Raw genomic sequence first — 20,544 nt, 5'->3', positions numbered from 1 at the left:
AAAAACATCTTTAATGATACGAGACTGCTTGTTATGAGTAAAGAAGGGCAACCAACTATAAAGTGAAGGGCAAGATAGAGGCTTATGGACAACATTAGATCAAATTACAAGCAGCTACCTTTAAGGCCTGATAATTGAACATAAAAAGTTTAGGAAGTAATCAAATCCAGAATGGGGATGACAAAAACATAATGTGAAGTGGTAAAGCCTATATGGGAGCAAGTAGGTGCAGGCGTAAGGATATGGGAAAAATTTGATTCCCCTAATTGTTTTCTACAACTTTGCACTGATAACATCTCAGCCATTTCATTTCGTGGAATACTCAAAGCGCTTAAAAGACAACTCAAGTTTCACAGAAATTAGCATGTATTAAAGATTTCTATACAGATTTAGGCTGGCTGAGATATAGTACATTGAGAACTTTTTTTTTGCTGAAGTAGAAACTGTTCTGTGAAACGTAATGGAATAAAATGACCAGTGAAGAGCTGAAACAGCCAAAAATTACAAAAGATCAAAAAGGAAACAAATACTTAATGAACAGAACTACATTCGGATAAAAAGTACAATAATAAAGCACATTGGGTTATAAAAATACTAGCTGTAGAAGGTTCATCTGTAGAACACACTGTGATTTTGAGAAAATGTCACAAAAGATCTGAATTTAAGAGGAAAAGTGCATCTAGTCAAGAAATGGGTGATTTAGTTGATATTATGTGAAACAAAGAAATAATGCCACTAAATTGTTACAGCAGGTTGCCAGCATGTGCTCAAAACCAGGAGCCCCAAATCTCAGTGGAAACTGCTCATCGAGCCTAATTTTAATGGATCTCGTGGCCCATCGTCTGAAGAGTGAGCTTGCCACTTTGTTCTGCTTCACTGTGGGCCAGCTGACTCACTAGTAACAGCCTGCAGGCAAGTCTGGAGAGCGAATGGGAGGCAAGCATAGACCCAGGGAGGAACAACAAACAGGTCCTGAAACAACCACAAAATGATCTTTCAACATCAATACAAGACCTGTGCTCATTGCAGACTGTTGCTGAGAAATCCGGAAAAAGTTTAACAGTGACCCAAATTCACAGATTATGAGCAACCCAATGTACTGCAGATTTTTACAATTATAAAATGGACATTTTGCTCAATTTCCACTTATCAGCCTAATGGTTTACATAAGCTAGGAAATATTTTCACCAAGATCCAACATAAGCTTTCTCAAAAATTCATTCAAAAAACATATCGGAAAATAACTAAGTGAAGTACAAGAATGAAAGAAATTAAAGATGTAGGTAAAACAAATTAAAAGCAGCTGCAAGGCAACAACAAACAACAGTAAACAAAGCACAGAAAATAAATGGAGAACATGCAATTGAAAATCCTGAACGTATGCAGAATGGAGAAGAGTATAAAAGCAAGTTGCAATAAATATTTGAAATAAAGTGGTTCAACCACAATTGGAATGTTGTACCCAGATCTGCTGACTGCACTTTAGGAATGGTGTGAAGGTTTTATAGAGGGTGTGGAAAATATTTGCTCTGATGGTTTCTGGGATACTTTATTGCAAGGAATGTTCGGAGAACTGTGATTGATCTCTTGGGACAGAAAAGATATGAAAGGGGTTATCATATAAAAAAGCTTATCAAATACGTTTTGGAAATCTTAGGACTTCCAACCACTGGTTCCCGTTTATCCAAAGCACAAGTTATTTCTTCAAAAAAATTCAATATATGATTTGGAGAAATATTCAAATTGGTAAAATCGTCAAAAATTAGAGGATATAGGTGATTGACAAAGCAGGGTCAATATGATGAGAAATATGATGAGTACTGGTTATTTGACTAGACTAGCTGCTGGATTTTTGAATGATCCAGGGGCACGAGTTGAAATTCCACAATGAAGAAGGTGAACTCAAACAGTTAAAACAAAACCAGGAATTTAAAGCTGGCCTCCATAGCGGTAACATGGAAAGTACTGCATTACCACAAACCCATTTGGTGATTGGAAGAAAATCTGTCAACTGGCCTCCCAGCCTCACTGTGACTTTTAATCCATCGGTGCAGTGGATTTTTAATTGTCTCTCCCAGCAATGACAGAGCAAAATCTTCTGTAAAATAATTTATTTACCCCACGCAGGCCCAATCTATCAGATAAAAACAGGTTCTTGTCATAACATTTTCAGATTTCCTTCTCAAATCCAAGCCAGTGGCAACTGCCTTCCAGCTATCCCACAGTTCAGCAACAACTCTGAAAATGCAAGTTTAAACAGGCATCACCTCCACCATCAAGTACAGAAACGTTCCTGATTGCAAACACTGAAAATTGAAAGGAGGGGAAATACCTTATACAGGAGCTTTGGTATCGAACAGGAACCAATGACACTTTACCATCTACATAAATAGATCCTATTAAAATTACTATTACGCATATCTGTAATGAATATCAAGATTTTTTTTTAGAAACTTTATGTATAATTATATTATTTACAATACGGGAGGCCAATTGACTCAACTAGTCTATGTGAACTCTCATGTATTTCCATTTCCCAATTAACTTTTCTCTTTCACATCACTATCTTTAGGAAATTTACAATAGCCATTTAACCTCTCAACTATCATGTTTTTGGGATGCGGGATAAAACTCAAGTCAACAGGGAAAACTTAATGGTCCGAGGGGAAAACATAGATGCTCTAAACAGACAATGTCTAAGATCAGGTTTAAATTCAGGACACTGGAAATATAATGTAGTGGGACTGTTGCATGAAGGTGCAACTACAGAATAAACTATTTCTGGAAATTCTGTTTGTACTTGGTTCTTGAAGAAGTATCTATTAAGTTTAAAGATGGGCAGTTTAATTCTGTAGGGCTTGACACTTAGACAGATTGTAATTGTTATAATGTTTTCCTTGGTTCCCATTTGATGATAATGCTCCTGTAAAACGCATTTTCTTCTTTCGATTATCTAATGTGAACTCAGTTCACCTCATATTCTTAACTATTACTGAAACTTAATTCATAACAAATTAGAGCCAGGCTTATCACTCAAGCAGTTCAACTTTTTCAATCAAAGACCATTTATATTTTGGAAGATAACATAAAAATAATATGGGAAACAGTCTGACATTAAGATGAAGAACAGCATCATACATGAAACTACAATTCAATAAGGGTAATCAAAATTAAAATTCAATCGGTATAGGCCTTGTTCACTTAATCTTTCTTTTTTGAGAAACATATTATCCTAAGATTCAATTAAGCAAACCTCTGCTACAATTCCTTCTTTACACTTACATAATATTCCACAAGTAAAGAGATCAAACTTGTTCTTATACTGACTGCAGTTTCTTGGGGGTTCTGTGTAACGGAGCAAAACTTCCTGTATACATATCCTCCTACAATAAAGGCCATAATGCAGTTTTCCCTATTAAATGTCTATTGTATCTACATGTTAATGTTGTGATTGATGTACAAGGGATCCCATGTCCTTACTTTCAACATTTAAAAATAACACCATCTTGGTTTACTACCAGTGGAAGCCTTCATATTTTTGTACATATCTTGCTATTCACTTAACCCATATTTATTTCCTTGAAATATCTCTGAAACTTCCTCAGAGGCCACACTATCACCCTATTTTATAACATAAGGAACACTGAATTTGTTTATCCCCTCATCCAAACCACTAAAATCAATCGAACACATCAGGGGGTCCCATTACATCACTACATCATCTCTTTAAGCATTGTCTCCCAACCAGATATGACCAATGAATCCCAATTTTGTTTTTTTTTTGCTGTTAACCAAACTTCAGTCATTGCCAGATCATCACCTCAAATCAATGTGTGCTTTAATTTTGTTTAATAATCTCAACTGGCACCTCATGAAGGTCTAATGGAAGTTCAAGTACACTACATATTCAATTCGATCAGAGCAAATCCATACCTCAAACCTATTTTGCCACAATGGATCTATGCCCACTGAAACACAAAAAATTTCAATACTGGTGAACAATTTGTTAATTTATTACAACATCTCTTGCCCTATGGAAGAAGGAATTTCACATTTCCACAACATTTAACTTGCTGATTAATGTTGGCACCCAATCTTCTAAACTCTTAAATAATTTTTCATATCCTTCCCCGAATTCCTTCAATTGTTTTGTCCTTTAAATCCCTCCCTCAAATAAATCCAGTTAAATATTTAAGTTTGAATAGCCAGAGAGAGAGAGAGCTTAATTAAACCTGACTCTGGGAATTCTGGTTAATTTCATTGAAAGAATTTTGGTTTTCATTCTAAGTTAAATACGATAACTTTGGTCAACTTTGCACTCATTTTAGAATAAATCAAAGTTTATATTAGTGTACATCCAATCTCTTCGAGGTGACAACTCTGAATGGTAAGAAAAAAAAAATGCACTTTTGCATGTTCTTTACCTTAGCAATAGTGATACCCCAATTTCTCTGGCCTGCAATATGGAGTTGCAAAGGTAGCAAAAGGTATTTTCCCTCAGTGGAATTGACAACATTCAAAACATCCACACTGCATACACTAATGCAGAAATTCTCATCCACTCTCGACAATTCATCTCTCCTCTACAGGTTGTACTGCTTCACAGCTTTTTTCAGCACAAAGGAAAAACAATGAAGTGACAAATTTCAAATACTGTATTTGTAAACTAATCTTGATGTCTGATGTCCTGAAAACAATCAGACTACTACACAATGTAAAACAATTTTTAATAGCATACTAAACCATGTGTATTGCTTAGCAGTCATTCAGGCTCCAAAAATGTTATTTATCCAAAAGAGAGTAATCAAGTATGAGATTATTTCAAAATGGATTCAAAAGTTATATTTTAAAACATATATGATCTTTATCTTCCTTTGGTTATGTTCCAAATATTATTTAGTGTTCCAAAATGTTTTAAAAAGTTGCTTTTTATATAACATAAGAGACCCAATCAGTCCTTAAGAAAGTTGTCATTCAGTATGACTGATCCAACATCAGCCGCAGTACCACCCATCTTCTCTCTCTCTCCATACCCTTCAGTTCTCTTATTTTGTGTGTGTGAAAGAGAGAGATTTGAATGTACTTAATAACCCCCACCTCCACAGTAGAGAAGGCTAAAGATTCACAATCCTGAAAATGAATTCTTCTTCACCTCTGTATGAAACTTTTGATTCAGAACAGAAATAGGATCTTTAGCCCAACTTGTCCATGCCAAGCAAAATACCCATCTACACTAATCCCACTTGCCTGTATTTGGCCTACTGCTCTCTAAACCTTTCCAATCAGAAATCTATCCAAATGTTTGTAAATATTATAATTGTTCTCACATCTATCACTTCCTCTGAAGGTGGCCTGGATGATGGGGAGACGAGTGCCCATGATGGAGCTGGCTGAGTTTACAACTTTCTGCAGCTTTTTCCGATCCTTTGCAGTGGTCTCGCCAAACAAGACAGTGATGTGACCAGTTAGAATGCTCTTCATGGTACATATGTAGAAATTTGCTAGTGTCTTTGGTGACTTACCAATTCTCCTCTATCTCCTAATGAAATATAGCCACTGGTGTGCCTTCTTTGAAACATCAATATGTTGGACTCAGGATAGATCCTCAGAGATGTTGACACCAGGAACTTGAACTGCTCACTCTTTACACTTCCTATCCCTCAATGAGGACTGGAGTGTGTTCCCTCAACTCCCCCTTCCTGAAGTTCAATCAATTCCTTGCTCTTACTAATGTTGAGTGCAAGTTGTTGCTGTGACACCACTCAACCATTTGATCTATCTCACTTCTGTACGCCTCCTGATCACCATCTGAAATTCTGCCAACAGTTGTGTTGTTGGCAAATATATAAATTCAAACAAGCGCCTGAGAGTAACCAACATCAGATAAGTGGAGGGCAATTATTCAATGATCATAAGTCACTGGGTAACTTTGAAATCAGGGGCAAGAAAACAAATGTGATCAACACCCCGGTGGATAGCTTGATTTTTTAAAAATATTTGGTACTGAAAACACAAATCAAATTCCCCATTTCTTAGCTGTAAAGAGTAAAAAAGATTTCATAGAGAAGAGGACAAAACAGAAAATTTGCAGGCACATTTCTTCAAATAATTACTGAAGAAAATAAGGGATACGATATCATAGACTGATCAACAGCTTTATAAAAATAAAAGCTGAAAACGAAAAACACACTGATGGCAATCCTATGCAACAGAAATTACAACACACTGCCACCAGCCCCACAAGTCTTGTCTGGCTCCTAGCCATATCAGGTGCCCAGTATAGGCTTGTCCGCAGTCTTGAGATTTCCCACAACAACCCAGCTCAGAAGATGACTTATAACATCACCACGGAAGCAAATGAACCCTAAATGTAGCATTGTGGAGGATGCAGTTGAAGACTTGAGGAAATCAAGAGCTATGCAAAGCTACAGAAGAGTGGAATTGAGACCAAAATCAAATCAGCGTTAATCCTAGTGAATGGCAGAGCAGACAAGATGGATTATCCAGTCAATTCCTCCTCTTGTGTTTGTATAACCTTCACTTAAGTTAGTTACACACAAAGGATGTATTTGATACATTCAAATTAGACAAATGACAAGTAGAGTTTGTGTTTTGCCATCATCATGACTTTGATTCAAACAACTTTGAGTAGGGAACCATTTCAAGGCCAACTCCCAATCATCATCAGCACTGTTCTTTTTCATATCCATGCTCTTAAAAAACTATATCAACTACAAAACACAGGCAAGAACTTCAGTGGTTATTGTCAAAAAAATTCACACACCAAAGCAAACATTAGATGTCACCAAGAATGCCAACTGTTGTAAATGTCTGCATAATGGAATAATCAACAAGAATCAGGAACAAATGGTTGTCTAAAAATATTTTATATAATACTATGTACTCTCACCAGATTTATTATGAGCAAACCTTAAATCCCAGGTATGCACTTGAAACGCATTCTTATTTACTTGGATAACTTATTTTATAGATGGAATGAGAAAGATTCACATAAGGAGAGCAGCACTCACTGTGTTGGCTAACTCCAAGTAACCACCACTCATTGGCTGGCTCAAGCTTGAAGCCTGTGCTAAGAGTTTCTGTAAAACAACTTGCTGATCCAGGTTAACACCACCATATTCTAATAGTTTCTGAACGGTTGGTTGAGTATTTAGTTCTGGGCTCTGAAGATCCCGAGCTCCAGAATCATACTCCCAGCTCTCTCTGGCTCCTGACATCGCACCTGGAGAGAAACAAAGAAGTGACTTAGAAGGTAGAAATGCACCTGGGCAGTTCATAAACAATGTAATACCACGTTTACTATAGTTGTCAGATACTGTGTTTAGTTCTGAAATACCAACTTACTAGCTGCATCGAAATGTAAATTATATAAAGGGGCTGGGAAGGTGAGTCTTTCAGGAAAGGATTTGTATATTATTACATTGAGCAATCAGGCAAGGAACATAATGTCGATGGCTACGTCTACACTACGCCGGATAATTTTGAAAACGCTGGCTTCGAGTAAAAATGACAGGCGTCCACACTAAGCGTTTTTCAAAATATCTCTGTCCACATTAGATGGATATTTGGGCCAATCTCCTCCTACTGGGCATGCGCAGGACACACAGAAAACAAGCAAAGAGGAAACGGTATACTTGGTGCGCGCTGGTCCAGTTACAGAGTAGAAAAACTTTAAAGGAATTGCTCTTGGCTCTCACACAGGAGGACTTAAAACTAAAAAAAAACAAATACTGGAGCGTATGGAGGCAACTGACAGGGACTTCATGGACAGTATGACCCAGCTGACGATGAACATTGAAAAACTAACTAACTCTGTTGCATTAATAAAGCACCTTGTTAAATGTATAAAACATGTCTGCATCAGTGTTATCTCGTATTTCCATACAATGTTACATTAGGCTGTTACACATCTATTGTCAGAGAAGTACTTGTACTTGCATAAATAGGTAAACCACCTTCATACAAGCAAGGACAGAAAACGGGGCAAAGTGAGTATACTTATTTATTCAGTAAGCTACGGGTCAAAGTATTTGGTGAGTACATTTCTAACTCTTCTGGCTTCAGTCTCGTTGCCATCTGTTCTGAAATTGTTAGGTTATGTGGGGGAGTGCGTTCAAGAAAACAACGAAATGCCGCACTGCGGCCATCTGTTCCGGCACGTCATGACAGCGTTTTTAAATAGTCAAAAAAGCTCACTTTACAATTTAACTGTCACGCCATTCACACTGACTGCGCATTCTGAAAGCCGTAAGGCAGTACTTGCACAGTACCAAGCAGAAGCAGAAAAAGCATTGTTGTTGTGGTGTTGTCATGACAGCGTTTTTAAATCTCTCTGTTTACCCCGTACACACTACAACGGATATTAGGCATTTTCAGATTTATTCACTCTGGAGACCATTTCTGAAAATCTCCGTTTTCGGAGAATGAAAACGCCGTTTTAGTGTGGACAGAGGGTCAAAACAAAGAGAAAAAGCTTTGTTTTCAAGATTATCCAGCGTAGTGTGGACGTAGCCTATTAGGTGGAGAAGTGGCTATCTGAATAGAAGATTGTAAAACAACGCAACTGATAATGCTCAGTGAGGTATAAATGCTGGAGCAGTTGGATAGGACTGAAGTTGTTAAGTTATTGTAAGAGTAGTATGAATTTTGAAGAAGTTGTGGAGAAAGAATGAAATTTCCTAAGAATGCTTTATGAACCAGCAATAACGAACTATTTTCAACAAAACACTATGTGCAGTAAAGACAGGATGAAAAAGGAACTTCCTTACAAAGCAGATTGCTACAAGGTCATCCTACACACTTCTATTCAAAAAGATAAACGTTTCAAGTTTCACAAGTTTTTCCACATAAAAATCCGATTCAAGATAGTCTATTGCATTTTAGTTATACCAGTATTTGGAACAAAATATTATCCTGGGGCTCAGTGATCAAAAAGGATTCATGACATATGATCTACTGTACTGCTTAACCACAATGACCTGGAAGTGGTACAAGAATTAAACAATTTATTTTTTGTCTGCTTCTACAGCAGCAAATCACAAAGAAAGAGCAGAAACTGCTAGAGTCCTAGGATTCAATGATAATAAAGAACAAAGTGGTCAATATTAGTTGATAAGAAAAGGGATGGGAGAAATTATTAAGACTATTAAGCTCTGGTACATACTGCAAGGATCTGAAAAATGGTAGAAGAGAAGGCCGATGCATTTCCTAAAATATCCCAAATTCTAAAATCAACTTCATGGACTGAAAAGTTTCAAATAAAAACTTAATTTTCAGGTAAACAGGGGAAATAGAATTACAGGAAAATTTGCCTAATATTAGCAACAGAGAAAATTCAAGAATCCATAAAACAAGAATATGGTAACCATGCATATGGAAAAGAGATGTGAACATTATTATGCAGAGTAAACATTGTTATACCTGGTGTGCAAAATTTAGGCTATGTCCACACTACGCCGGATAAATTTGAAAACACCGGTTTCCAGTAAAAACTACAGGCATCCACACTAAGCGTTTTTCAAAATATCTCTGTTCACATTAGACAGATATTTGGGCGAATCTCCTCCTACTGGGCATGTGCAGGACACACAGAAAACAAGCGAAGAGGAAACGGTATACTTAGTGCATGTTTGTCCAGTTACAGAGCAGAAAAATTTAAAAGGAATTGCTCTTGGTTCTCACGCAGGAGGACTTAAAACTAAAAAAACACAAATACCAGAGCGTATGGAGGCAACCGACAGGGAGTTCACGGACAGTATGACCCAGCTGACAACGAACAGTGAAAAACTGACTAACTCTGTTGCATTAATAAAGCACCTTGTTAAATGTATAAAATGTCTGCATCAGTGTTATCTTGTATTTCCATACAATGTTACATTAGGCTGTTACACATCTATTGTCAGAGAAGCACTTGCATAAATAGGTAAACCACCTTCATACAAGCAAGGACAGAAAACAGGGCAAAGTGAGTAAGTATACTTACTTATTCAGTAAGCTATGGGTCAAAGTATTTGGTGAGTACATTTCTAACCCTTCTGGCTTCAGTCTCATTGCCGTCTGTTCTGAAATTGTTAGGTGGTTGCATTCAAGAAAAAAATGAAATGCCGCGCTGCAGCTATCTGTCATGACAGCGTTTTAAAAAAGCTCGCTTTACAATTTAACTCTCACGCCGTTTACACCAACTGCATGTTATAACAGCTTGCGCAGTACCAAGCAGAAGCAGAAAAAGCATTGTTGTTGTGGTGTTGTCATGACAGCATTTTTAAATCTCTCCAGTTACCCCGTACACACTACAACGGATATTAGGCATTTTCAGATTTATTCACTCTGGAGATTGTTTCTGAAAATCTCCGTTTTCGGGGGATGAAAACGCTGTTTCAGTGTGGACAGAAGGTCAAAACGAAGAGAAAAAGCTTTGTTTTCAAAATTATCCGGCGTAGTGTGGACGTACCCTTACAGTGCTAGATAAAGAAACATAATCACCCTCTAACAGCCCCATTACTCAAGACTCACGTACCACGGCTTTATCCTTATCTATCTCTCCGATCACCTTGTTATTTAAATTTGACCTTTACCTTTCTTTCCCTGTTCCAACAACAGTCTCAAAGTGAAATGCTGTTTATTTTTCCATCTATGTTGTCTGAACTACTGACCATTTCCAGCACTTGCTGTATTTTATTTATGGCCTAGCTCACCATTCAATTCTAACAAAACAACATGCCCAATATTCCACTTCCCCAAAGAGAATGAATAAACTCCAATTACAAATTCTGTCTAATATTATGTTTTGTCACAATAAAGAACACACCAAAACTGTTTTTCCCATTGTCCTATTTACTTACCAAGACTGTTGTCACTGCTGGTTGGCCATGAAGCGATTCGATCACGTAATTTTCTTTTTTTGCAACATTCATCTGACTTAACTGAAAGTTCTCCTTCTTCTTTTCTTATTTCAGACACCAACTGCATACGACAACGTGCAAAATCCTCAAAGGAAATCTTGCCATTCTCGTCTGCTCCCAATTGATGCATAATCTCTGCAACAGATTCTTCCATGTTTAGTTGTCGACACACCATAAGCAAATCATTCCTGAAGAGAGTTAAACAAAGATCACTACACTTATAGAAACACAATCCCTTGGCTTGGCAAAATTAAAACATTTTGTTGACTATATGTTTAATAAATGGTACTAAGCTATTTTCTCCTATGTTACAGTAATATTTAACTTAAGGTTTTTGTTTGCAAATATTATAAAGTTTGGCAAAGATGCCTCAATTTAAATAATGTAGATACATATAAAGGAAGCATTATTTCACAAGTCTTATTTTGGAAACAAGCCCAGAATCAAATCTGTCTGCTCAAGCATGTCATCTGAATGTTAATTTTCCAGTTAAACTTCAAGCATTCAAAAAGATAAAATTTTGATGATTGAAAGTAACAGCTTTTATACTTAAAATCATCAACCACAAAATGGTCTTAAATGCAACTTGAAAAAGTCTGTTTCTTATAAAGACCTTCTGGCTTTCATTATCTTTCAGTGCTTAAAAAAGTAAAATATCTGAAGAGGGCAAAACTAAATAAAAATAACAAATATTTTAATACATCCACAACAGAACAGTAGGTACTGAGGCCTAACAGCTAACAAAAAAAAAGTTTTGAGGACTCATTCTGAGAGGTATTATGACAAACAGCTCATTAAAACTGCAATCAGAATTGAGTTGATTATCACATCAAGAAATTTTACTATGTTTCCAAAAATAAGTAAATAATACAAAAGAGGAATAGTGAGGGAATGCTCATGGACCATTCAGAAATCTGATGGTGGAGGGAAAAATGGTGTTCCTAAAATATTGAGCATGGGTCTTCACACTTATATACATCCTCCCCAATGGTAGTATTGAGAAGAGGGCATGGCCCAGATGGGAAGGCTCATTAATGATGGATGTCACCATTTTGAGGCATCGTCTTTTAATATTTTTAATATTTAATATTTGTAATCCAGGGAGTGGAAAGCGCAGAATCAAATATCGCTGTGATGATTGTATGTTCTAGTACCAATTGTTTGGCGACAATAAAGCATAAAGTAAAGTCTTTGGAAGATCCGGGCCCAACATATTGATGCAATTACAAAGAAAGCAGGACAGCGCTTACATATCTTTATGAGTTTGAGGACACTTGGTATGTTATTAAAGACTCTCACAAACTTCTACAGATATAGAAATGAGGTTGGTTACGACTAGAATAAACTTCTGTCTCAGCAAGCACCTGGAACCACTGCAATTTGCCTATCACCACAATAGGCCTACAGCAGATGTAATCTGAGGATCTATCCTGGACCCAACATATCGATGCAGCTACAAAGAAGGCACAACAGTGGCTTCATTAGGAGTTTGAGAAAATTCGGTTGTCAATACAGACACTCACAAATTTCTACAGATGTACCACGGAGAGCATTCTAATTGACTGCATCACTATCTGGTATGGGAGGGTGTGGTTGCTACAGCACAGAATCAAAATATACCACAAATTACACAACATACGCCAGTGGTATTACACCTGGTTCTGATGTACCGTGGAGTGCATTTTAACTGGTTGCATCACCATTAAGTTGTAAACTCAGCCAGCTCCATCATGGTCCCTAGCCTCCACAGCATTGAGGACATCTTCAAAAGGCGATGACACAAAAAGGTGGCATCCATCATTGCGAACCCCCATCATCCAGCACATGCCCACTTCTCACTGTTATCATTAAGGAGGTATAGGAGCCTGAAGACACACTCAATGATTCAGGAACAGGTTCTTTCCCTCCGCCATCAGATTTCCGAATGGACAATGAGCCCATGAACTCACTACTTTTTTCCTCTTTTTGCACTACTCATTTAATTTTTTTAAAGATTTTTCATTGTAATTTACAGATTTTTTACATTGCGTATTACAATGTACTACTGCCCTAAAACAACAAATTTCACGATATACACCAGTGATATTAAACCTGATTCTGAGATGCCCTTGATCTTTTCTGGGGAAGGTATGTCTTGTACAGAAGGGACGGGTTACACCTGAACTCGAAGGGTATCAATATTCTTGCGGGCTAATTCTTGTTAGAGTTATTGGGGAGGGTTTAAACTAGTTTGGCTGGGTTTGAGAACCATAGTACAGGTTAGAACAGGGGTCCCCAACCTTTTTTGCACCGCGGACTGGTTTAATATTGACAATATTCTTACGGACCGACCGACCAGGGGTGGGGGTTGTTCAAGAAGGGTTAAACTCACCTCAACTTGTCTTTTGCCAACTTTCTCACTCCCAAATAAGGGACAAAAGTGGCAATCAAATACGGGACACTTGGGTATACCCCAAGAAAGACTACCATAACCATGAAGCCTTGCGCAGGCACCTCTGTGCGCATGCGCATATGTGACATGCGCATGTGTGTACGTGCCGATTTTTCTACACAAATCGGTTTTGGCTTAATCTTCCCGACGACACTGTACATACATTTCTACTTTATATAGGCTGTGTATTTATTATATCACTCTTGCTTTTACTATATGTTAGTGTTATTTTAGATTTTGTGTTATTTGGTATGTTTGCTAGGTTATTTTTTGGGTCTGGGAATGCTCAAAAATTTTTCCCATATAAATTAATGGTAATTGTTTCTTCGCTTTACGTCATTTCGGCACGAAAGGTTTCATAGGAATGCTCTACCTTAGCGGGGGAAATACGGGACAAGGGCGGTCCCGTATGGGACAAACCAATTTAGCCCAATACACGGGATGTCCCGGCTAATATGGGACAGTTGGCAATCCCATGTTCAAGTTCAACAGTGCGTGACAGGGAATGAGGAAAGGTACAGCTGACTCATACCGTTTCCTCGCGGACTGGTAGCACATGCTTTGCGGCCTGGTGGTTGGGAACCGCTGGGTCAGAAGATGGGGCAGTTATGTAAAGGTTGATGCTGCGTGTAAAGAAATCGTGAGGAAAGAAAATCAGTAGAAAGAGCATAATTGCAGTCAGTTGGATGGGCTGACATGTATCTGTTTTAATGCACAAATTATCAGGAACAAAGGTGACAAACTTACAGCATAAATCAGTACATAGAACTATGACATTGTGGCCACTACAAGGGCAGGACTAGCTGCTGGATGTTGTGGGGTGTAGATGTTTCAAAACAGGCAGGGAAAGAGGTAAAAGATGGGAGAGTGGCATTGCTAATCAGGGAAAGAATCACAGCTTCAGAAAGAGAGGATGTTGTGAAGGGATTGTCTACTGAGTCAGTGTGGGTGGAAGTCAGAAACAGGAAGGGTGCAATCACTCTACTGGGAGTATTCCATAGGCACCCCAATAGCAACAGAAACAGTGAGGTGCAGATCAGGAGAAACATTTTTTAGAAAGTTATGAAAATAATAACAGGGTTGCTGTCACGGGTGACATCAACGTTCCAGGCACCTCCTTAGTACGAAAGGTTTAGATGGGGCAGAATTTATTATGTCTGCCTGAGAAGAATTCCTGATGCAGAATGTAGACAGGCCAATAGAGGCCTATGGAACCAGGCAATGAACCAGGTCAGGTGTCAGTTCTCTTGGTGGGTGAGATTTCGGTGACAGAGATCACAACTTCCAGACATTTAGCATAGCCTTGGAGAGAAATAGGACCAGATGGTATGCAAAAATATTTAATTAAGGGAGAGGAAATTATGATACTGTTATGATTGAATTCTTTGAGGAAATGAGAAAACAAATTGATGATGGCAGATAAGTGGAAGTGGTGTATATGGATTTTAGTAAGCATTCGACAAGGTTCCCTATGGTAGGCTCATTCAAAAAGTCAGGAGGAAAGGGATCAATGGAAACTTGGTTGTGTGGATTCAAATTGGCTTGAGCACAGAAGTAAGATAGTGGAAGTAGATGTTATGTATGTATTCTGCCTGGAGGTTGGTGGCCAGTGGTGTTCTGCAGAGATCTGTTCTGAGATCCCAGCTGCTTGTGATTTTTATAAATAATTTGGATGAGGAAATGGAAGGATGGATTTGTAAGTTTGCAGACAACACAAAGGTTGGTGGTGTTACGGATAGTGTAGATGGTTGTCGTAGTTTACAACAGGACATTGACAAGATGTCGAGCTCAGCTGAGAAGTGGTAGATGGAGTTCAACCCAGAAGAGTGTTAAGTGATTCACTTTGGAAGGTTGAACTTGAAGACAGAATAGAGGTTTCATGTTAGGACTCTTAACAGTCTGGAGGTACAGAGGTATCTTGGGCTTCAGTTCTGATCACCTCATTATAGGAAGGATGCAGAAACTTTAGGGTGGATTTAGAGGTGATTTACCAGGATGATGACTGGAATAGAGAGGACATGCTGAGCAAGCTAGGGCTTTTCTCTTTGGAAAGAAGCAAGATGAGAGGTGACTTGATAGAGGCACAAAATGACAAAAGGCATTGATAAAGTGGATAGCCAGAGACCTTTACTCCAGGGTGGAAATGGCTAATATGAGGGTACATAATTTTAAGATGTTTGGAGGAAAGTACAGGAGAGATGTCAGAGGTAGTTTTTTTTTACATGAAGAATGGGTGTTTGGAACACACTGCCATGGTAGTAGAGGCTGATAAATTAGGGACATGTAAGAGACTCTTAGAGGCACACGGATAGAAGAAAAATGGAGGGCTATGCTGTTAGATTGGTATTAGAGTAGGGTAAAGGGTTAGCACATCATGGGCCCAAGGGCCTGTACAGTTTTATTTTCTATGATGTTCCTTCCAGCTAGGTAATGCTTATGCATTATCAAAAGTAGGACAGCAATATGTTTTAAGAAACATTCACAGCCGTGACCAGGGCAGCATGAAACAAGGATCATAGGAGCAGTTAGGTCATTCAGCCCATCTATACTGCTCCACCATTTTAAAGCGGCCAATTTATTATCCCACTCAACCCCATTCTCCTGCCTGCTCCACGTAACCTTTGACGTCCTGACTAATCAAGAACCTATCAACCCATGCTTTAAATATACTCAATGGTTTGCCCTCACCAGTTGCCTGTGGCAATTAATTCCACAGATTCACCATCCTTGAGCTAAATAGATTCCTCATCATCTTTGTTCTAAAAGGACGTCCTTATATTCTGGCGCTGTGTTCTCTGGTCCTCGACTCCTCCACTGTAGGAAACATCCTCTCCATGTCCACTCTATCTCGGCCTTTCAATATTTGGTAGGTTTCAATGAGATTTCCCCTCATTCTTCCGGTGAGTACAGGCCCAGAGTCACTAAATGCTCATATGTTAACCCTGTCATTCCCAATATCATTCTCATGAACCTCCTCTAGACCCTCTCCAATGCCAGCACATCCTGGGATGGGAGATTTCAATTGCTCTAAATGTGATTTAGGTACTGTCAATGTAATTCCCCTGAAATGCACACTTAAATTTACAATACATGAGGATGTCATTCACAGATCAGACCCAATCACAACTCCCGACCTCCAAAGAAGCATTTTATAAGCCAATAGCCAAAAACCCAAAAAAGAGATGGGGGTGGGGTACAATTCTGGATTTAGTCTTAAGGGATGAAATAGGTTAGGTGAGCAGAGTATCAGTGGCACACTATTTTTATGTAACCATTATGATTGTTAGATTTAGGATTGTTACAATTAAGGACAAAGATAAAATGAGGAAGTTCATTTTTGAGGCAAGAGTAAAAAGTGCCTTTACAGTAATGGACAGTAAACACTACCCAAACGTAGAAGGAAGAGATTTAAAGGGTTTAGTCAAACTGTAATCATACAAATATAGAAACACGGGAAAATCTGCAGATGCTGAAAATCCAAGCACCTATGAAAAAAAATGCAGTCAGAAACATCGACTGTACATTTTTTCATAGATGAATCCTGGCCTGCTGAGTTCCTCCAGCATTTTGTGTGTGTTGCTCATACAAATATAGAGTGGATCTCCAAATCTGTTATTATCTGAATAGCAAGGTGCAAGGAAGATAAGGTCACAAAGGGAAGCTTACATCCAATATCAAGAGTTTAATACAATAGAAAGCAAAGAAGAATATAGAAAGTGAAGAGTGAAATTAAAAATGAAGTTGGGAAGGAAACTAAAAAAGTTACTTGTGGGAAAAAAATTAATGAAATCCACAAATAGTATGACCTGTATGTATAGTATGTAGTGGGGAAGGGTAGACCATAAAAGTGACCAAAGTTGGTAAGCTGTATGAAGATGCAGAGAATGTAAGTAAGAATTTTAAAGAATATTTTGTGCTTGGCTTTACAAAAGAGAAGGATATTGATGAGGTTGAAATTAATGTGAAATATTGGACAAGGCTAATATATTAAAAGGGTGGAGGCCGATGGTTTAGTTTCTTCAAAAGTATGTAAGTGGCAAATCCAGATAAAATGCCTGTTTAACATTTTTTTAAAAAGGAAGGGAAGGGATTGTGGCAATTCTACCATAATTTCACAAGTACAGGAAGAATTCTGTTAACATTGTTAGAAATAAGACTGATAACTAACAAGATTGACAGCACTTGTCACTAACAGCCTTAGAATGTCAGCAAAATCATGGAATTGTGGACTTTGAGAATGCGGAATCAGAACACAAACCAGCCTTCAATGAGGAGTCAGCAGTGAAAAGGGTGCACAGCTTCAAGTTTCTGGATATTGAGGAAATCCCACATGGGAGGCTGGTCAAAGAGATTCAATCAGTTGACATTCATAGTGCGGTAGTAAATTGGATTCAACATTGGCTTCATGGAAGAAACCAGAGCGGTAGATGGTTGCTTCTCTGTCTGGAGGCCTGTGACTGGTGCTGTGGCGCACTGAGATTGGTCCGCTCTCTTTTGTCAACTATATCAATGTTCTGGATGATAATCTGGTAAACCGAATCATCAAATTTGCGGATCACACCAAGATTGGTACATAGATTACAGTGAGAAAGGCTATCAAAGCTTGCAGTGGGATCTCGGTCAGATGGAAAAATTGGCTGAAAGATGGCAGATGGAATTTAATGCAGACAAATCTGATGTATTGCACTTCAGTAGCATAGACCATGGTGGGACAATCAGTGAATGGTAGGGCACCAAGGAGCATGGTAGAACAGAGAGATTTAAGAATATAGAACCATAATTCATTGAAAGTAGTGTCACAGCAGATACAATCTCTTGGTACACTGGGTTTCATAAATTATAGTACGAGTCTAGAAGCTGGGATGTTATGCTGAAATTGTACATTTTTAAAATTTAGAAATTAGAGTTTTTTTTATCTAGAGATATTTTTAAAACTCCAGTAAAGCCAGATTTGGAGTATTGTGTGCAGATCACCTACCTATGGAAAAGACATCTGTAAGAGTGCAAAGCAAAATAATAGATTAAAGTGTACTGTGAAAGAGTACAGAGAAAATTTATGAAGATGTTGCCAGGTCTTGAGGACCTCAGTTATAGGTTTTTCAGGTTAGGACTTTTAATCTGGTGAGCATAGGAGAAAAGCGGAGATTTGATAAAGGTATACAAAATTATGAAGAGTATAGATAGGGAAATGCAAACAGACTTCTTCCATATTTACTTAAGAGGAACACAAGGGGAAAATTCTTCACTCAGAGGGTGATGCAGGTGTAGAATGATCTGCCAGTGGAAGTGGTGGATGTAGGATCAACTGCAACATTTAAGAGAGGTTCCGATAAGTAAGTGGATGGGAGAGGTATGAAGAGAAATGGTCCAGGTGCATGTTGATGGGATGAGGCAGAATAACAGTCCAGCAACAATCCAGAGATTACCACCCTTGAGGTCCTGCTTTTCAGCTTCCTAAATTCTCTCTTCAGGACTTCAACCCTTTTCCTACCTATGTTGTTGAGAACTAATACGTACTATGACTTCAGGCTGCTCACCCTCTCCTTTAGAATGTGTGGAGCTGATCCAAGACGTCCCTGACCCTGACACTTGGGAGGTAAGATTGTCTGCGAATCTCTTTCACATCCACAGAATATCTTAGGTATTCCACTAACTGTTGAATACAGTACTCACCTCTGCTCTCCTCTCCCCCCCCCCCACTTCCCTTGAGCCACAGAGCTAGGCTCAATGCCAAGACCTATGTTTTAACATTTTTGTAAACCGTGTAACAATATCATTTATATTTAAAGGATTGTGCAGAAGCACTAATTAATACTAGTTATTAAATTGCTTTCCCAAATCTTTCTGCCAGTATTCAATCAGCTGGGCTTCTATGTCCAATTTCTTTGAGAATTCGTTCTGTTTTAGTAAGTGAATTGCTGACTACTAATATGTACACTGCTTTCCACCACTAGTGTGCTGAATGTATTCATCTGTAAAGTTTTACAATAAAGCCTTCACACAATTTTATTATTTTGAAAGTCTATTATGTACACAAGCGTACTTTAGCGGTGCTTTATGATTCAATTCCTTTCCAACTTCAAATTCTACTTTATCCTGTTGTGCAGTTGGTCTCAATGCTCCAGTTTTAATATCACGTAAAAGTGCTCATTCTGAATAGCATCTTCACACGCAATGATTTTACTTTAAATTAAAGCTAAATTGACTTTTACAGCTAAGTTATAAATCGTAAAAGGCTTGATCACAGAGGTCTTAAAACTTCAAAAACATGAAAACCGTGTAAAACGCTAAATGCTTGTATTCGCGTTAGTTTCAACGCTGCCTCTGCGGCCGTTTTGGTCACCGAGATTCTCCTAGAAACCTGCAAAAGTGCACTTAAACAGTGCAAATAGATTTCCGCCTTTAAAAACTGTAGTCTCTTAAGAATGCACAGCTTTCGCTTTTGAACAACTTGCATACTTGTTTTCTGTCACTTGTATATAAAGCAGTGGAAGTTCATGATTTGATATGGTTGGAACTTGTGCAGCGACTCAACCTCTTAAAATCACATTGACTTCTGAAAAGTTTCTTCGCCCCTCCCCCAACCAGTGTCACAAATGAGATTTAAACTTCATCTGTGAGGTACTAAAGTAACACGGATTCGTCCAACAAGCTTTTAAACTATTGTTTGCAGCAACTAAGAGTAATCAGTTCTTTCTCTTTCATCCCTTAAAATCTAAAACATTCCTCCTCTTCTCCCTCCCGGTGGCAGATGGAGGAAATCTGTGCCCTACCTGCTGATGTAGCCGTCGCCATCTCCATCACAAGTCTGAAAAAGGCGTTTCATCCTCTCCTCCTCCCCGGTGCTCGAAGTGTCACTGCTGCCGCTACTCGCGCTCATCACCGCCGCCATCTTCTCCTCACCCAGCCCCTAAACTTACAACGTCACGGCAAGCGCGTCCCCGCGCGAGGCCGGAGTTCCAAACCGTATACGCGCGCGCCGGCCGCCCCCTCCCCCACCCATTCGGAGCCGCCGGGGGCTTGCGGCGAACTGCGCGTGCTCACACGAGCCGTTTGCCAGCGGGATGGCGAGGACGAGACAAACTTGGAAATTAGAAAGGTCTGCCGCTTTAGTTATTATCATTGCCTGAAACCAAGCAAGGACTGACTTCAGATCCTTGGAACAAAATAATTTTCTTTTTTTTTCCATCA

At 38.6% G+C, this 20,544-nt stretch overlaps 1 protein-coding gene across 3 annotated transcripts in view; it reads right to left on the bottom strand.

The window, feature by feature from the left end:
* mcc (MCC regulator of WNT signaling pathway) overlaps positions 1 to 20,245 on the bottom strand; it is a 132,241-nt gene extending 111,996 nt beyond the window's left edge. Inside the window, exons 1-3 of one of the 3 annotated variants that reach the window (XM_063069162.1) lie at positions 20,127 to 20,245; positions 10,863 to 11,110; positions 7,032 to 7,243 (exon numbers count right to left, since the gene is read on the bottom strand). In XM_063069162.1, the coding sequence (XP_062925232.1) occupies positions 7,032 to 7,243; positions 10,863 to 11,110; positions 20,127 to 20,245 (579 nt within the window). The remainder of the gene's footprint in view (positions 1 to 7,031; positions 7,244 to 10,862; positions 11,111 to 20,126) is intronic. The other 2 variants (XM_063069163.1, XM_063069164.1) reach the window with 2 other exon arrangements.
* Positions 20,246 to 20,544: the final 299 nt, after the last annotated feature.

Source organism: Mobula hypostoma, chromosome 16 (genome assembly GCF_963921235.1).
Source record: "Mobula hypostoma chromosome 16, sMobHyp1.1, whole genome shotgun sequence".
Lineage (NCBI taxonomy): Eukaryota > Metazoa > Chordata > Chondrichthyes > Myliobatiformes > Myliobatidae > Mobula > Mobula hypostoma.
Note: the sequence above shows the minus strand (reverse complement) of the source record. Positions and strands in the feature narration are given on the sequence as shown.